Source organism: Oryx dammah, unplaced genomic scaffold (genome assembly GCF_014754425.2).
Source record: "Oryx dammah isolate SB20612 unplaced genomic scaffold, SCBI_Odam_1.1 HiC_scaffold_27, whole genome shotgun sequence".
In the NCBI taxonomy this organism is placed as follows: domain Eukaryota; kingdom Metazoa; phylum Chordata; class Mammalia; order Artiodactyla; family Bovidae; genus Oryx; species Oryx dammah.
The window spans coordinates 44,345,112-44,363,818 of record NW_024070211.1 but is presented as its reverse complement, the minus strand read 5'-3'; the positions used below and the strand labels follow the sequence as shown (position 1 = coordinate 44,363,818).

Genomic DNA, 18,707 nt, shown 5'->3' with positions numbered 1-18,707 from the left:
TCCCTCCAATAATTTAATATCATTTTTATGTTTTTTATAGAGATGTGAGGAGGAGCTTATTCAGTTACTGACCAATATTTTGAGCTGTATAATGTGTAAGGGACTAGAAAAGTCTGATGATGATACTTGGATTGAACGGGGACAAGTGTTTTCAGCACTAACTAAACCAGGAATATCCAGTGAGCTACTTCGACCATCAGATGAAATAAAACTAGTGTAAGCATTTCGTTAGTGATATCCCCTTTCCTTTTGAAAGTGGGCAGGAGTCTAAAATATTTATTATTGAACGTTTTTTCTGTATTCACTGGGTAGGGAGAGAGAAAAGGGGAAGCTTTGTACTCAGCCCTTTTCCTGTCTGTTGCCATTCTAGTGGGATCTAGAGAGAAATACAAAGCTAACTCCAATGTGAAGAGATTTAAATCTTACATTAATTTGGGTTTGAGGTGATTATATACTCATTGTTTCAATTGTTTCCTGTAGTATCTAAGGACTTGGTGCTTTGTGTTCTATAGACTAGCGCAGGTTTGAGTGCTTCCGTGCTAAAGGAAGGGAGTAGTGTTTTCATGAAAATTACTCTTCTAAAGCTTTGAGTTCCAGGCATATGATAGGACACTGTAACAGCAGCAGACTACAACAGAATTACTTTCTTGTTTTTCCACGGAGCTAGACTCTGTGTAAGGCATAAAGCTTTCTTCCCTAACATTTCCAATTTCAGCTTTAAAAGAAACTTTTAAGTATCTCATGGCCAGAATGTGAATTATTTTCATAGCTTTTTTTTTAAAGGTCAAGTCAAACAGGTAACTTTTACTCTGCCTTTTAGTATTAGGTTATATTAAAGATAGATACTCCAGAGATGAAAAAGTGGTTTCATTGTTACTAAAATCCATCCACAATGTCTTATGATACCTGCCAGTGAGAGTGTATCTTTGGAAAATACACTCCTGTTAATAAATAGCTGGCTTTGCTGTTGCTGTTTTCTTTTCATTTTTTTAATGACCTGTTATTTTTATAAGTATAAAGCGGTTTTACTTTGCTTTATACCTAGTTTGCTACAGAAGATGTTAGAATGGGCCGTCACAGAAAACAGAGAAGCAAAAACGAATCCAGTAACTGCCGAGAATGCTTTCCGACTCACACTGATCATACAGGACTTCCTGCAATCAGAGGGACTAGTCAATTCGAACATGTGGACTGAGAAGGTGCATAACATCTCTTTGACTTTTTTTGGTAGTGGGAGACTTTATTCAAAGAAAGAAATTGTATATCGTCTTATCAGATGCAATAAACAATGGATAAGATGTGATAAATAGTTACAGATTTTGTTAACTATTGCTAGAATAATTATTTTGTTTTTTACCAGCTGAATATTGAATCAGCCTTGAAATACTTATGATTTGTATTACTGTAAGGGGGAAGCTCATCATAGGTAGATTTAAAAATGGGAATATTTCTATTTCTCAATTTTTCCTTTGTGTTAGCTTTTAGAGGATTTGATGCTGCTCTTCGACAGTCTGTCAGTTTGGTATTCTGAAAGTCCAGTATGGGTGAAGCTCTCTCAGATTCAAATCCAGTTGCTGCTTGGCTTCATTGGAAGGGGTAATTTGCAGGTTTGTTGATTCTTTTACATTATTTTATATACTTACATGCAACATATGAATTTGTATAATAACTGAATGGCAATTATGTTTTCAACACTTCAATTTTTTAGTTTTAAAAATACCATGACTTAACTCTGCTTTCAATTTTGTAGGATTAGAAACAAGCTTGAGAGACAGCTAGTCAGTTATTTTTTCCCTAATGTTTGTGACTCTGTATAATTTGTGGTTTTCTTTTAGAGCATTAATACATAGCTTATATTAGAGGGTGTTACTCACATCATCTGTATTTAGCATAGCTAGAAGCTGTATAGCCTGCATAGACTTTTTGTACATGTGCAGTTTAGGGCTTGCATTTTTTTTGTTTGTTTTGATTTGTTTCATTTTGTTTTTATTTTTTTATTGAAGGATAATTGGTTTACAGAATTTTGTTATTTTCTGTCAAACTTCAACATGAATCAGCCATAGGTATACATATATCCCCTCCCTTTTGAATCTCCCTCCCATCTCCCTTCCCATCCCACCCTTCTAAGTTGATACAGAGCCCCTGTTTGAGTTTCCTGAACCATACAGCAAATTCCCTTTGGCTATCTATTTTGCATATGGTAATGTAAATTTCCATGTTACTCTTCCCATACATCCCCCCCTCTCCTCCCCTCTCTCTATGTCCATAAGTCTATTCTCTATGTCTGTTTCTCCATTGCTGCCCTGTAAATAAATTCTTCTGGACCATTTTTTGAGATTGTGTATTTGTGGGTTAAAATATGATATTTATCTTTCTCTTTCTGACTCACTCCACTCTCTATAAGTTCTAGGTTCATCCACCTCATCAGAACTGATTCAAATGTGTTCCTTTTTATGGCTGACTATTCCGTTGTATGTATATATACCACAGCTTCTTTATCCATTCATCTGTCAATGGACATCTAGGTTGCTTGCATGTTCTGGCTATTGGATACATGTGTCTTTTTCAATTAGGGCTTGCATTTTTGAGAAAATTATTTTTTAAATTGCTTCTGTCAAAATCTTTTTCTATACTAGAACACTACTTTAGTGTTTTACATTTTTCTCATTTTTTTCATTTATTAAGCACTTAGTGAAAACCAAGTTTTAGCTTTGTGCTAGGTTTCTGTAATGAAGGTGAATCAAAGATGGACACATAGAATAGTTACTGTTTCTATTTTAAATTAAAGTGTCAAAGGTTAGAGAAGTTCCATGCAGATTTTAGTCTGCCATCTTTCTGTTTACTTGGCTGTTTGTGATGACCTGGGTTGAATTAGTCATGACATGTGTCCCATGGCTAGTTCAGTTCAGTTCAGTACAGTCACTTAGTCGTGTCTGACTCTTTGTGAGCCCATGGACTGCATGCAACACATCAGGCTTCCCTGCCCATCACCAACTCCTGGAGCCTGCTCAAACTCATGTCCATCGAATTGGTGATGCCATCCAGCCATCTCATCCTCTGTCGTCCCCTTCTCCTGCCCTCAATCTTGCCCAGGATCAGGGTCTTTTCCAGTGGGTCACTTCTTCATATCAGGTGGCCAAAGGATTGGAGTTTCAGCTTTAGCATCAGTCTTTCCAAAGAACACCCAGGACTGATTTCTTTTAGAATGGACTGGTTGGATCTCCTTGCAGTCCAAGGGACTCTCAAGAGTCTTCAACACCACAGTTCAAAAGCATCAGTTCTTCAGCGCTCAGCTTTCTTTATAGTCCAACTCTCACATCCATACATGACTACTGGAAAAACCATAGCTTTGACTAGATGGACCTTTGTTGGCAAAGTAATGTCTCTGCTTTTTAATATGCTATCTTAAGTTATGTCTATGTCATGGCTATTTACCTGGCTATACATTCATTTTTGATATTGGAATTTTAAGTCCTTGGGGTATGGGAGTTGTGGTGTGTATGGTTTCTAATATAAATTTGCTATAATATTGATAAGAACATGAGAATGTTAAAATACCATACGTTTGCTGTTTTTAAAGAAGGCCATACTTTTCAGTAAGTATTTTTTTCTAATCGGAAAAGAAAATATGCTCATTGTAGAAAATACACAAAAAACATAAAGAGAAAAAAAATAGGTAAAACTGCTTTATTCTATAGCCAAAAAATGATTTCTCAACATTTTAATATTTTTTTCTGTGTATATGTATATATTTTTTTGGGGGAGCTGGAAACCATCATATATTTTGATAATTTAGTGTTCTTTTCTATTTTTCTTACAATTATATTAAACTTATTTCCCCATGTTACTAACTTTTTTAAGATCGTGGACTTTCCCCCTAATCATAAAGGTAATGCATTGTCTTTGTAGAAAACATGGAAAATACAGAAAAGCTCAACAATACTAGATATTCTGATATATAAATAATGAACGTTTGAATTGTACAGCTTTTAAATACATTTTGAAAATACATGAACTAAGAACTTTTATAAAGATTGTTATACTCTTTGTCTAGTAATTCTACTCTAAAACTATATTCTAAGATAATAATCTAAAATATCAAGCAATCCTTGTACACATAGATGTTCATTGTAGTTTTCTTTTTCCTCCATGTAGGAATAGAACAAAGGTAACTTTTTTGGCTTCTTCACTGAAATGAGCCTGTTGGCTGTTAAAGCACTTGGAGCCAGCATGCTGGGTAGCTAATTGTTTTAGATGTTAGGACTCTGTCTTTTCCCACTGATAATCACCCTCAGTGTTTTTCTCCCTGGTGAGATTTCTTTTTTTTTTTTCTTGGTGAGATTTCCAAGGAGAAATAACATGTGTATTATAATTTGTTCACCATTAAATATCCAGTGCCTGTCCCATAGTAGGATTTTATGGGAGTCCTATTAAATAAATGAAGAGTTGTAGAGAAGGCAATGGCACCCCACTCCAGTACTCCTGCCTGGAAAATCCCATGGACAGAGGAGCCTGGAAGGCTGCAGTCCATGGGGTCGCTGAGGATCGTACACGACTGAGCGACTTCCCTTTCACTTTTCACTTTCATGCATTGGAGAAGGAAATGGCAACCCACTCCAGTGTTCTTGCCTGGAGAATCCCAGGGATGGGGGAGCCTGGTGGGCTGCCATCTATGGGGTCACACAGAGTCGGACATGACTGAAGTGACTTCGCAGCAGCAACAGCAGCACCTACAGCTAAGACTTTATTCTGTCAACCAGTAGTTAGTGATCTAGAAGATTTCTCTCTAGCTACTTGTTTAATTTCACTCTCAGGCTAAAAGCGGATTTCCCTGAGTTTGTGCATGTTAAAAAATTGGGAAAGGAACCCCTTCCCTCATAGGGGTTTAAACAGAATTGCCTGCAAAATGAATCTGGCCAGCAAATTTGTTTTATTTGGCCCATTTATATTATTTAGTTCCCAACATTTAATTATCAGGAGATTTCACATAAATGCCAGAATTTCCCAGCCTGTCTTTAAAGCAGGACCAAATAGCTGTTCATTTCTTTAGATGCTGCATATGGTCACTAGTTTGTCTGGGTTTCTGCTCCCTCAATGGTCTTAGCTCATCTAATGGTTCTCTTCACTAGCTGCCTGTGAAATCACCTAGAGGAGCTTTCTAAAAATGCCTTTGTGTGCTTTGAGTGGGGCGTCACTCAGTAATTAAGCAGGGAACTAGGGCATTGGTGTTTCTGTCATTTCTCAGGTGACCATAATATAGTACTCTTTATAATGTGAGGGCAGGGGGATCATATCTATGTGTGTGGGAGGGTGGGCAGTGGTATGTAAATCATTGTATTCACCAAGTGTCTTTATACTTTTAAATAAACGTATAAACTTATAGTTATGTAATACTGTGACACTAGTTAGAAGCAGAGCACCGAATATTCGACTTTTTATGTAAACAGTGTTTTTAAAAACACGTAGCAAAAAAGTCTAGAGTATTAGCATTGGTGTTTCCTGGAAAATGAGCTTTTATGGCCTTTTGTCTCACATTTGTTGCCTTCTATTGGGTTTACGCTGCTTTAGTCAGATTAAAGGGTAAAGTGAAGGGGTTTGGGGGAAACCTGAGGAGAGCAGAGATGCTTCACAAGTGGAGCTTAAGTTAAAAATAGAAAAGTTAAAATTTTGAGCCATCTTAGAGGTTGTTTCCTCAAATGCTCTTTGCTTCTTTAAGTCTTCTTTTACGGAAAGACTGCCTGATATCCCTTATTGTTGCCTTGGCCTTCGAAGACCTGTGCATACAGCTCAGATGAGTTTTTGGCACACTTAATTCTTGAAGTCATGTTGGTTTCTAATACTTCCTTTTTTTTTCCTCTTGCTTTTCTTTATTTTTAAAGTAATATGATCCAAGATTGGGATATAGGTGAAGGGAAAAGGAGGCGCTTTTTTTTTTAAATCATTTGTCTTCTTACGGTTTTAAGATTTACATCTATTTCTAGTCTCAATGAAAGGAGGCCCCTTTGTGACCTAATTTACCTTTCTGCAATGAAGTTTGAGGCCAGAGCTTAAGAGTAATATAGAGTATTACTTTGTGTGAGTTTGTGCCCTAAATGTGTATTTACCTTGGGGACTCTGCTTCCCAGGTGGCTCAATGATAAAGAATCTGCCTACTAATGTAGCAGATCCAAGAATGTGAGATTTGATCCCTGGGTTGGGAAGATCCCATGGAGAAGGAAATGACAACCCACTCCAGTATTCTTGCCTGGAGAATCCCATGAAGAGAGGAGCCTGGTGGGCTACGGTCCATGGAGTTGCAAAGAGTTGGACACAGCTTAGAGACTGAGCATGCATGCATGTATCCTATATATGTATTTTCTTGGAGAACTTTACTTGGTCTCCTATGTACCATAATTCATCAGTAAGAATGTTTGTAATTCCAAATAACAGAAATGTCAATACAAGATGACTTAGTTAAGAAGATTCATGTAGTTGAAAATTCCATAGTTAAGATGAGTTCAAGGCATGATTCCATCAAGGCTCCATCCAGTTCCATTTGTTTGCTGCTCTTGTAGCATTGCTTTCCATCCTGTGCCAGCTTGTCTTAAACTGGCTGCAGTTACCATCACAGAATGACTGCCAGCAGAAACTGAGGCTGCATGCTTGCTTGTCCATATTCAGAGAAAGAGAGTGCTTCTACCTGTAGTCCTTGTTGGTAGACATTTCTTCATGGATCTCTTGTGAATACAGACAGTGGATGCCTTTGTGATGAACTGTCTTTTTGAGGATGCATGTGTAGTAAACAGCTTGAGGAGATAGAGATCATATCTCCCTCCAGACTAAAAGGCAGGTTTGTTTTACTGTCCAGGTCAGGAAGATCCCCTGGAGAAGGAAATGGCAATCCACTCCAGCACTGTTGCCTGGAAAATTCCATGGACGGAGGAGCCTGATAGGCTATAGTCCATGGGGTCGCAGAGTCAGACGTGACTGAGCAACATATGTATGTATGTGATAAAGACAATATCTCCCTCCACGGCAATGTTCAGGCACCTTTACTACCCAGGGTAAAAGATTTGGATTCCCTTTGCTTGGGGCTCCTCTCTTATAATGCAGCCATTGTGTGTGCAGGCCTCATCTCCTATTCATTTCTCACCATGAAATTAGTTTGGGAAACAGGGCAAATCCTGATATTCTGCTGCTGCTGCTGCTAAGTCGCATCAGTCGTGTCTGACTCTGTGCAACCCCATAGACAGCAGCCCACCAGGCTCCTCTGTCCCCAGGATTCTCCAGGCAAGAACACTGGCGTGGGTCGCCATTTCCTTCTCCAATTCATGAAAGTGAAAAGTGAAAGTGAAGTCGCTCAGTCATGTCCTACTCTTCACGACCCCATGGACTGTAACCTACCAGGCTCCTCCGTCCTTGGGATTCTCCAGGCAAGAGTACTGGAATGGGTTACCATTGCCTTCTCTGCCTGATATTTTGGTTATTGCTAATGCTGTAGATCATTGTTTCTGATCCAGGAGTCTCATTCTTCTGCCTGCATCTGTGAAACTATGGTGAAGTAACTTGTTAGCTTGAAGGTTTGGTAGTATCCAAGCCCTTTCACAGTTCTTTACAGTTACTGTATAAAAGTTCTGACATTGCACTAATAAAGCTATACCTGACTTGAATGAATCCATGCTACAAATACAATGACAAGTTGACTGAGAGATGAGTTCTCTGAAACAGTCACTGTGGCAAGGGGTTGGATATTCTGTTTGGCTTATATCTTTTAGGACCTGAGTTGGAACTAGAGATGGAATCATCCCCCTCTTCTTACAAACTATAAGAAGGAGTAGAGTGGATGTTGGGGTGATTAATTATCAACCTTTTAACTTTTCTGTATAATCCATGGGTTACTTTTATAATTTATTTTAAAAAACAACTTCAAAAAGAGCCAAAGAACTTTGCTATCACTAAATATCTGCTCTGTTTTACTATTTTCCTCCAGGTTTGTGCAGTAGCATCTGCTAAGCTAAACACCCTTCTTCAGACCAAAGTGATTGAAAATCAGGATGAAGCATGTTACATTTTAGGAAAGCTGGAACATGTTCTAAGTCAGTCAATCAAGGAACAGACTGAAATATATTCATTTCTGATTCCCCTTGTCCGTACCCTAGTTTCTAAAATTTATGAGCTTCTCTTCATGAACTTGCATCTACCTTCTTTACCTTTGACTAATGGTAGCGCTTCATTTTTTGAAGATTTTCAAGAATATTGCAGTTCAAATGAATGGCAACTTTACATTGAAAAATATGTAAGTTTTATCTTTATTGAGTGAGGTTTTTTCTACTAAAGTATCATTTTTATGGAAGCATATAGTAAATTTTGTGTATATATATTTTTTATAAGATTGTACCTTATATGAAGAAATATGAAACCCATACATTTTATGATGGTCATGAGAGCATGGCACTTTATTGGAAGGATTGTTATGAAGCCTTAATGGTGAATATGCATAAGCGAGACCGGGAAGGGGGAGAAAGCAAGCTCAAGTTTCAGGTAAAAATTATTAGATGTTTTAATAATATTTAGTTTTTTATGTTGATTTCAAACAGTTAATGTTCAAATGAGAGTAATAACAAGCCTGAACTTTGAAAACAAACAGTATTTCTTACTGTTTGTCAGAAAAGTATTTCAGAATTAGAAGAAAAGAACTGATAAGTAGCAATTTAAAAATTTATATCAAAATGTTCTATGCACAGTGATTATGTAAAATGTCTATTAAGCTGATAAGGTATCTCTAAGGAGGCTGAGTATATCCCAGTGCTTAGAGGGTAATTTATAACACAAAGTACTTATACTGAAATTAATAAGTTCATTCCATCCTAAGAAACTTGAAAAAGTAAGCTACTGTTATTTTTTTTTCGCCTGTGCTGCACCTCTTGTAGAATCTCAGTTGCCCCACCAGGGACTGAATCCCTGCCATCACAGTGAAAGCACCGAGTCCTAACCACTGGACTGGCAAGGAATTCCCTACATTAGTTTTTAAATAAGAAATTATTAAAGAGCATAAAGTAATGAAAATTAAATCAGAAAAGCAATAGAGAAAGCCAATGAAACCAAAATCTGCTTCTTCAAAATATCAATAAAATTGATAGACTTGTAGCCAAGTTGAGGCAGGGGAAAGGGGGAAACAGTACTCCTGCCAGAAATAAATCACCACTGACCTCACAGACATCAACATGGTAATTGGATTATTGCAGCCAATCTGTGCACATAAATAAGATGCTTTAAATGTAATTGATCAGTTTCTTCACAAATACAAATTTCCAAAAATAATTCAATAATAAATAGATAACCTGGCTTGTTCTCTATCTCTTAAAGAAATTGAATTTATAGTTAAATAGCTTCCCTTGTGGCTTATCTGGTAAAGAATCCCCCAGCAATGCAGGAGACCTGGGTTTGATCCCTGGGTTGGGAAGATCCCCTGGAGAAGGGAATGGGTATCCACTCCAGTATTTTGGCCTGGAGAATTCCATGGACTGTATAGTCCATGAAGTCGCAAAGAACTGGACACGGCTGAGCAACTTTCACTTCACTTCACCTTCCAAAACAGAAAACTCTAGACCCAGATGGTTTCACTGGCAAATTTTACCAAATATTTAATAGAGAGATTAGACCAGTTCTTTGGAGTCTGTTTAGAAAATAGAAAAGTGGCATAACTTTCCACCTTGTTATATAATGGCAATATTACCCTCATATTGAAACCATACAAAAACAATATAAGAAAACTGAAGACAGTATCTCTTTTGGAACATAGATATAAACCAAATCTAGCAATGTATAATAAAATAACATCACAACCAGGATAATTTATCTTATATGCAAGGCTGATTCAATATTTGATAATCATTTGATAATCAGTCATATTAATAAATTTATCAAAAAAGATACATGATCATATCAGTAGATGCAACACTGGCAAAATTCATCATCCATTTATGATCAAAGTTTTCAGCAAACTAGGAATAGAAGGGAAACCCAAATCTCTACAAAAATCCTACAACTAGCTTCATATTTAATGATGAAAAACTGAGTGCTTTGCCCATTAAGGGTGGAATGTTCACTTTCATGCTTCTTTGTATTGTACTGTGAGATGTAGCAAATTCAGTAAGAATAGAAAAAGAAATAAAAGACATATTGGGAAAGCAGAAATAAAACTATTTACAGATCACATGATTATCTGTGATCAATATACAAAATTTAATCATATTTCTGTACAGTAGCAATGAACAATTGGAAACTGAAATTAAAAAAAAACTATTTACAGTAAGACTAAAAAGAATGAAGTACTTAGATACTAGTCTAACAAAATATGTACAGAATATATATACTAAAAACTGTAAAACATAGATGAAACAAAGAAGATCAAATAAAAATAAAGCTTTATTTCATAACTTAAGTGTAAAAAGAAACATTTGTAATCCACTGCTACTAACATTTTGCTGTATTTTTATGTATATATAATGGTTTAAGTGAAATGATAGTTTCATTTGCTACTACTTCAACTTAAAATGTGTCATGAGTATTTTCCCATGCCATTATATGGCTAATATTCCATAATATTATATATTAGAAAATTTAAACTTATTTCCTGGTGTTAGATCTAATTTATGAGTTTTCTTTATTATGGATAGTACTGATCATCTCTCTAGTCATATTTTTGTGTTTATCCAGAATGACTTCCCTAGAATAAATGGAATTACTGGTATGTAGCAATCATGATAATAATTATTATTATACTTCCCTCATAGAAGTTCTACCAGTTATTATTCCAACCTTTCTTTTCTCTGTAATTTCACCCTTAGCTTCTAGAAAAACCTAATTTATGTGCTCGAATATCCTCATGTGCTCAAACTGCAAAGCTGTGAAATTGATGTTTAATTATCATGGAATTCTCATGACTTCTTCAGTTGTCACAGCAATGATCTGTTTTAAATATTTGAAAACATTGTATCCCAAATCATTGATATCCTATAAATCTAGCAGTAATTACAGTAATGATTATAATAATAAGTAATTTATTGAAAGCTTGCTACTTTTCTAGCACTATATTAAGCACATGACAATTATTGTCAGCCTCAACTTACAGGCGATGATACTGAGCCTCAGAGAATTAAGTAGGTAAGATTTGTACTGAGGTCTAGCTCCAAAGCTTGTATTCTCAGCTGAAGAGTACAGTGTTAACTCGTCTGAAGATGTCTGGTAGGGACTTCCCTGATGGTCCAGTGGTTTAGACTCTGTGCTTCCACTGCACAGGCTCAGGATTGATGCCACATGGAAACTAAAATCCCCCAAGTTGCATAGTGTTACCAAAAAAAAAAAAAAGTAAAAGATGTCTTTTAAATCCATATCTTTAACCATTCATTTTAATGTAATGCACTGTTGATTTGTTTGAAACAAGTTGAATATTATTTTAGTTCCTAATATTTCTTAATTAATCAATGTCAGTGTGAAGTAAGTAAACCAGGCTTCTATGCTCATTCGGTCAGTTGTGTCTGACTCTTTGCAACCAACCCCATGGACTGCCAGGCTCCTCTGTCCATAGGATTTTCCAGGCAAGAATACTGGAATGGGTTGCCATTTCTTCCTCCAGGAGATCTTCCCCACCCAGGTATCAAACCCATGTCTCCTGTATTGGCAAGCAGATTCTTTACCACTCTGCCACCTGGGAAGTCGTAAACCAGGCTTACCTCTTATCTTTCTGAAAACTTTAGAATTTTAATTTCAGGGTTTAGAATTATACCTTGGTAGAACTTATTACCAGAATCTTATTTTATCCTGAAAACTGGAATAGGTATATGAATTCATTTGCTAGAGAGGATGCTGTTCTGAGAGAAGCACTCCTGAATGATGGAATTTTTCATTGTGAGAGATTTACTCCTGTAGGTTTCTTTCAGGCCATCAATAGTAGTGTGGAATGTGGTCCTCTTCCTTTTACTTTATTTGACTTGAGTCAGATTCCAAATGCCTTATAAATCAAAAGATCCCCAAAGAAAATAATTTTACTTGATGGGACACAGTTAATAATTCTAAGTCTTAAATAATCCGATTTTGAGGCACTACAGTTTTGAAGTTCTTCACATATTTATTGTCAGCTTGTTATTTTCTTATATTAAAGAAATAAGTATTATAGCTATAGTCATATTAATGATTCTAATGGAATAAGAAAATCCTGTTGGTTGCCAGCTTCTTTCTTTTCATTTTATGATTTTATTGAGTCAGATTTCTAGAATTATGACATTCAAATTTACACATGCCTCTCAATATATGATTCGGTACTCTTATTTATTCTCTTCCTTTCAGGAGTTTTTTGTGGAGCCATTTAGTCGAAAAGCACGCCAGGAGAACTTGAGGTATAATAACATGCTGAAACAACTTAGCAGTCAGCAGTTAGCCACTTTGAGACGCTGGAAGGCAGTAAAGCTTTATCTTACATGTGAAAGGGGACCTTGGGCTAAAAGGTAGGATTAGCTGTCATTCATTAAATGCCTTCTTGTTTACAACTCTGATCTAGAACTTCATGAACCTCTCCAATGACCTCTTCAATCCAATTTTTACAAGATTACTTTTAATTAATTTGCTTGTCTTTTATGAATTATAGCTTTGGTAAGTGTAGAGCTTTGTGTTTATATGTTTTTCACTGTGGAGTTGTTTCCTTTACTCTTGCCCTTTAATGTAGAATTTGTTTTGAATCCATTTACTTCTGTCTTCCTGACACTACCTCTTTGAGCTAGGGTTAGTGATGCTGTGTGTTTAAATATTTTACTATTTCTTTACTTGATCAGTCATTTTTGTTTTTCTGAATTATATTACACACACATTTTTAACAGCCCTTTTTTATTCTAGTAAAATACACAATACAAAATTTTCTCTTTTAACTGCTTTAAAATGTATAATTTAGTGACCATAAGTACATTTCTAATGTTGTGTAATCAGCTTGAGATGAGAGCACTGTCCAGCTTGAGAACCTTTTCATCACCTGAAAAAGAAACCCTGGAACCAGTAATAGTCACTGCCTATTAACTCTTCCCCTTATCCCTGGTAACTGCTTGTCTGCTTTCTGTCTCTATGGATTTACCTATTCTAGGTATTTCATATAAATGAAATCATACAATAGGTGGCCTTTTGTGGCACTTCTTTCACTTAGCGTAGTGTTTTCATTTTGTTGTAGCATGTGTTAGTACTTTCTTTCCTTTTTATGACTGAATAATATTCCATTGTAGGAAATGGATAATGGATATTTGGGTTGTTTTCTTTGGGCTGTTGTGAATAGTGGGCTTCCCAGTGGCTCAGTGGTAAAGAATCTGCCTGCCAGTGCAGGAGCCACTGGGGATACAGGTTCGATTCCTGGGTTGGGAAGATCCCCTGGAGGAGAAAATGGTAACCCACTGCAGTATTCTTGCCAGAATAATCCCATGGACTGAGAAGCCTGGTGGGCTCTAGTCTATGGGGTTGCAAAGAGTTGGACACGACTGAGCACACACATGTTGTGAATAGTATTGCTGTGAACATTTGTGACCAAATGTATGCTTCAGCTCCTGTTTCTAGTTTTCTTGGTCGTATACCTGCAGACAGCATTGCTATGGTAATTCTGTATTTAACTTACTGAAGAATTGCATAACAATTTTTCATAGCAGCTGTCCCATTCCTATCAGTCATGCTTGAAGGTTCCAGTTTCTCTGCAACCTTAACTATAATACTTGTCTTTAAAAGAAATTTATTTTTATTATGGTCATCTATTGGTTATACAGTGGTATTTTATGATTTTGTTGCATTTCCCTAATGACTAATGACATTAGTATCTTTTCATATACTTGTTGACCGTCTGTATATGTTCTTTAGAGAAATGTGTAAGTCCTTTATTTTTTTTCCTTTGTCCATTTTTAACTTGGATTGTTTGATTTTTTGTGGTTGAATTGTAAGAGTTCCTTTTATTTTCTCAATAATGGGCCTTTATTGGATATATTGTCTATAAATATATAGGTTGTCTTCTCACTTTCCTGATAAGTGGCCTTTGGTGCACAAAGACCTGAAGTTTAAGTCAAGTTTATCTGTTTCTTTTGTTGCTTATGTTATTGATATTGTATTTGAGAAACAATTTTCAAATCCAAAGTCATGAAGATTTACTCCTATGTTTCCCTTAAGAGCTTTAACTCATATTTAGATCTTTGATCCATTTGTAATTATATTATCTTTATTTGTAATAAAATTATTATTTTATTTTGAAAACTGTATTTGTAATAAACTCATATATAGCTAGTTAAGAAACTCCTTGTAACAGTGAAAGAGTAAAATATATCAAGCTATAAGTCTGAAGATTTCTGTTCAAATCTTATTTCTGATGTCTGTAAACTCCATGGCATCTTAGGCAAGTAAGTTAGCCTGTCTTAGATTCCTTAGCTATAAACTGTTGATATGCATACTAACATTGGTTTTTTTCCTCAGGATTGTTTGGGTCAAATGAGATACGAATGTGAAAGCTTTTATAAAATGATGCCAAAGAAATGTAAAATACATGTTACTTTTTTACTCTGTTTCAATCAGCTGACCTTTTGTAATTTTAAGCTAAAATAATTTTATTTGTTTACTCATGAATATTCATAGGAAACAAAATCCAATTCACTGGAAACTAGCTAATGTAGAAAATTATTCCCGCATGAGACTTAAGTTGGTGCCAAATTATAATTTCAAAACCCATGAAGAAGCTAGTGCTTTGAGAGATAATCTAGGTGAGTTCTGATGGCTATTTAATTATCTATTGAAGGTAAAGAGAGTGGTGGTAGGGGTTGGTAATTGTTTTTATTAATTGTTTGAAAATTGTTTATTCTTGAGAGAGGGTGATGTTTTATAATTGATATTTAAATGGCTGTCTATGTTGCCTTTGTCAAATCTTAGTCAAATCTAAAATGACTTCCAATTTCAGTTGATTTTTGCAGTTTTTCAAAGAAAAATATAAACTCATAAAATTATACAGCAGTTGGTGTGGAATGTGTTGTCTCTGTATCCATTATGGTATAGTAAAATACAGTACTTTAACCTGAGCCTTTTGCCTCCTAAAACTGAGGCTAATCTTAAATATATCTCGAACTCTTAGCAACTGTTTAAGTCTTTCTTTTATGATCTATTCTTCTTACAGAACTCCAGACATTTTAGTATCTAGATGGGTCAATGCCTTTTTTCTAGAAAAAAAAAAGTGTTTAAAAATATGTAACCTAGCAATATATCAAAACAGATTTTAAAGAGTGTCTATAATTCTTTAGGAAGCCCTTCCTTTATAAGCCCTTCCTTATGAGACTTCCCTGGTGGCTCAGACGGTAAAGCCTCTGCTCACAATGCAGGAGACTTGGGTTCGACCCCTTGGTTGGGAAGATCCCCTGGAGAAGGAAATGGCAACCCACTCCGGTACTCTCGCCTGGAAAATCCCATGGACAGAGGAGACTGGTAGCTACAGTCTATGGGGTCGCAAAGAGTCCGACACGACAGAGTGACTTCACTTTCACTTTCCCTTATACCCATCTAACTTGACAAATCCTTTTCTCTTTGAAGAAGGGTCTCTGAAATACCCCAAAATATTAAGAGTCATGTGTATACTAAATTGTAGTTACTTTACCCAAGCTAGTTGTGCATCTTGTGTTTAATGACTAAGTTATAGATAAAATGAGTACCAATTTTTAAATCTTATTTTTTAAAAAATTGCCATAATAAATTGGCCCATACAGTAAGTGCCATAAAAATAAGAGAGCTATCATGCCTGCCATTTCAAATCTTACATTCTGAAATAAATGAGACTCAGTAATTTTCCTTAATGTAAAATAATGGCCTTTTCCCTCGTACAAACACTAACTTTGAGATTCTCTTATATAGGAATGGTCACTTGCATACAAGCTTGTCCTCCCTGTCTGTGTCCTGAGACTATTATACTTTTCTACCTCTTGAAATTTTATACTTGCCACTCAGAAGATATCTTTTGGTGAATGACTTCAATTTAGTAACATTTAAGGAATAGTATTCTCTATTTTTCTTCATTTTTGTCAGGAAATATCACTCCAGGAAATTCCTTGTCCCTTTCCTCTCCTTCTTCATCCCTCTTAACACATGTACATAGATATAATTTTGTTTCATCTTCTTGGTCGCAGTTGTTTTAAGTTCAGGAAGACCAGTGTCCTTTCTGTTTCTCCATCTCTTTCTCTCTTTACCTAGTTTTCAAAATTATCCCAGGTATAATGGTGATAATAAAATTGTACAGAAGTAAGAAATCATACATTTCAAAGTGAAATTGGTAATAGTAGAAAACCAGTGGTATCAGTCTCTAAAACTTTTAAAGTTCCCTGAAGCTTACTTCAGAATTAACTGCAGAGTGTCTTACCTACTCCGTATGTTTGTCTATAAGTATTTTCATCAATATTATTCTATTTATATCAGATTATCTAGACTTGTATGTGATCAAAGCAGATTTATAAAGGAAAAATGCAACTGTACATTAGGTTAATTCAGTTTATGTTTCAGCAAGGATGAAATTGAGTGGTTTTGTCATCTTTATAATGTTTTGTTATTTAGCATGAATTATTTTTCTAAATATGAAATGTCTATATTCATAGTTAAACATATGAATTTTTTCCAGTCCTATCTATAAATTATGCATATATTTTCATTACTACTCTTATGCCACTCAGATAATTCAGAGGTAAATATACAGTAAGGATAGCTACCATTTATTTTATGTATAATGTGGTGTATCTCCATTTCACAGTTACAGAAACATAAGTTCAAAGGGGTCATGTGGTTAATAAATGGAATTTGAATTTAGGTTTACCACTTCACAACCCATGTTCTTTCCATTGCACTAGCCTAGCCTTCTTACATAATGCATAGTTCATTACATTTGTGGCATAATATGTATCAGAATTATCTATTCTATGTACTCCAGAAAGGAACACTTCAGAATGGCCTATGTATTATCTTGCAGTTAACAATAATTTTTCACATTCTTTCATAATATTTCTATAGTACAAATGCGCAGTAAGGATAATTCTATTGAATTAATGTAGTGAGAATAACACTTACTTATTGGCATGCTTTAGGGTTGCTAAGAGTCGGACACGGCTGAGCGACTTCACTTTCACTTTTCACTTTCATGCATTGGAGAAGGAAATGGCAACCCACTCCAGTGTTCTTGCCTGGAGAATCCCAGGGACGGGGGAGCCTGGTGGGCCGCCGTCTATGGGGTAGCACAGAGTCAGACACGTCTGAAGCGACTTAGCAGCAGCAGCAGCAGCAGCAGAAGTAAATATGGTTAAAGAGATTACTTGGCCTGTTTCTGAAACATAAATAATACCATCATTAAAAACAAGTACCATTTTAAAAACATTTATTCCTTTTGTTATGTGTATAAAGTTAGTTAAGTCGCTCAGTCGTGTCTGACTCTTTGCAACCCCATGGACTGTAGCCCATCAGGCTCCCTGCGTTCATGGGATTCTCCAGGCAAGAATACTGGAGTGGGTTGCCATTTCCTTATGTGTATAATAATTTTAAAAAATCAGTTAAGCAGCATAGATAACTCTAACTTATGTATATAATAGCTTTTCTGTAGTAAATCACTTTTTTATGCTAGAAAATTTCAAGCACCTTCTTATAATACACATTATTATCATATAATTAACAGTCAGAAATTACAGAAGGACTCTGATATGATTTTTCTACTTTGTGTTTAACAGATATTTTATGTTTAAACAGGTATCCAACACTCACAGCCTTCCAGTGATTCATTGCTTCTGGAAGTGGTGAAACAAGTAAAAGTTAGTGATATGAAGGAGGATAAATTAGATCTTCCTGAAGAGGAAATAACAGCCAGAGTAAATATGTATGTATCAGTACTTGAAAGAATTTAAAATTACTTTATTCTGAGAAATGGGATTGTAAAATTGTGGAAAATAGTTGCTTGAAATTGTAATACTATATATTTCCATGATCCAATAGTTAATACTATATCAACTGTTAGGAGTCTATCAGTGTCAACTGAAACCATTGAAGGCTTCTTAGAACTGGGTTAATTTGGAGCTGGAGCTTGAGATTAGAAAATATTTTGAGCTGAATGATAAAAAAACATTATCAAATTTATAGATACCACTGAGGTCTTTAGATGCTAAGTACAGGACGAAATATAAGCTCTTAAGCAAAAGGAAGAAATTATTATAAAGATAAAAGCAGAACTCCATGAAAGAGAAAACCAAACAACAAAAAGAAAAAGTAAAAAAAAACTGGTCATTAAAAATCAGATAGTTCAGTTCAGTTCAGTTCAGTCACTCAGTCATGTCCGACTCTTTGCGACCCCATGAATCGCAGCACGCCAAGCCTCCCTGTCAATAAACCTCTAGTTAGACTATTTAGGAAGTAAAGACAGCATAAATTACCAGTATCAGGAATGAAAGAGGAGAGGACATTACAGATATTAAAATGATTAAAAAGAAATACATTAAAATAATTAAAAGGAAATGACAACTTTATACCAATAAATTTGACAATTTAAATGAAATGGACAAATTCCTTGAAAAATATAACTTATCAGACCTCTACCAGGAAAAAATATATATCCTAAATAGCCTTGGTGCTGCTAAATCACTTCAGTCGTGTCCGACTCTGTGTGACCCCATAGATGGCAGCCCACCAGGCTCCCCCATCCCTGG

At 35.6% G+C, this 18,707-nt stretch overlaps 1 protein-coding gene across 7 annotated transcripts in view; it reads left to right on the top strand.

Annotated features, from left to right (window-relative positions):
* Positions 1-18,707, top strand: part of NBEAL1 (neurobeachin like 1) — a 164,060-nt gene that overhangs the window by 93,557 nt on the left and 51,796 nt on the right. For all 7 annotated transcript variants that reach the window (XM_040228771.1, XM_040228768.1, XM_040228765.1 and 4 more), the window contains 8 exons: positions 41-216; positions 1,046-1,199; positions 1,479-1,607; positions 7,970-8,275; positions 8,371-8,520; positions 12,328-12,485; positions 14,629-14,753; positions 17,758-17,884. In XM_040228771.1, the coding sequence (XP_040084705.1) occupies positions 41-216; positions 1,046-1,199; positions 1,479-1,607; positions 7,970-8,275; positions 8,371-8,520; positions 12,328-12,485; positions 14,629-14,753; positions 17,758-17,884 (1,325 nt within the window). The remainder of the gene's footprint in view (positions 1-40; positions 217-1,045; positions 1,200-1,478; positions 1,608-7,969; positions 8,276-8,370; positions 8,521-12,327; positions 12,486-14,628; positions 14,754-17,757; positions 17,885-18,707) is intronic.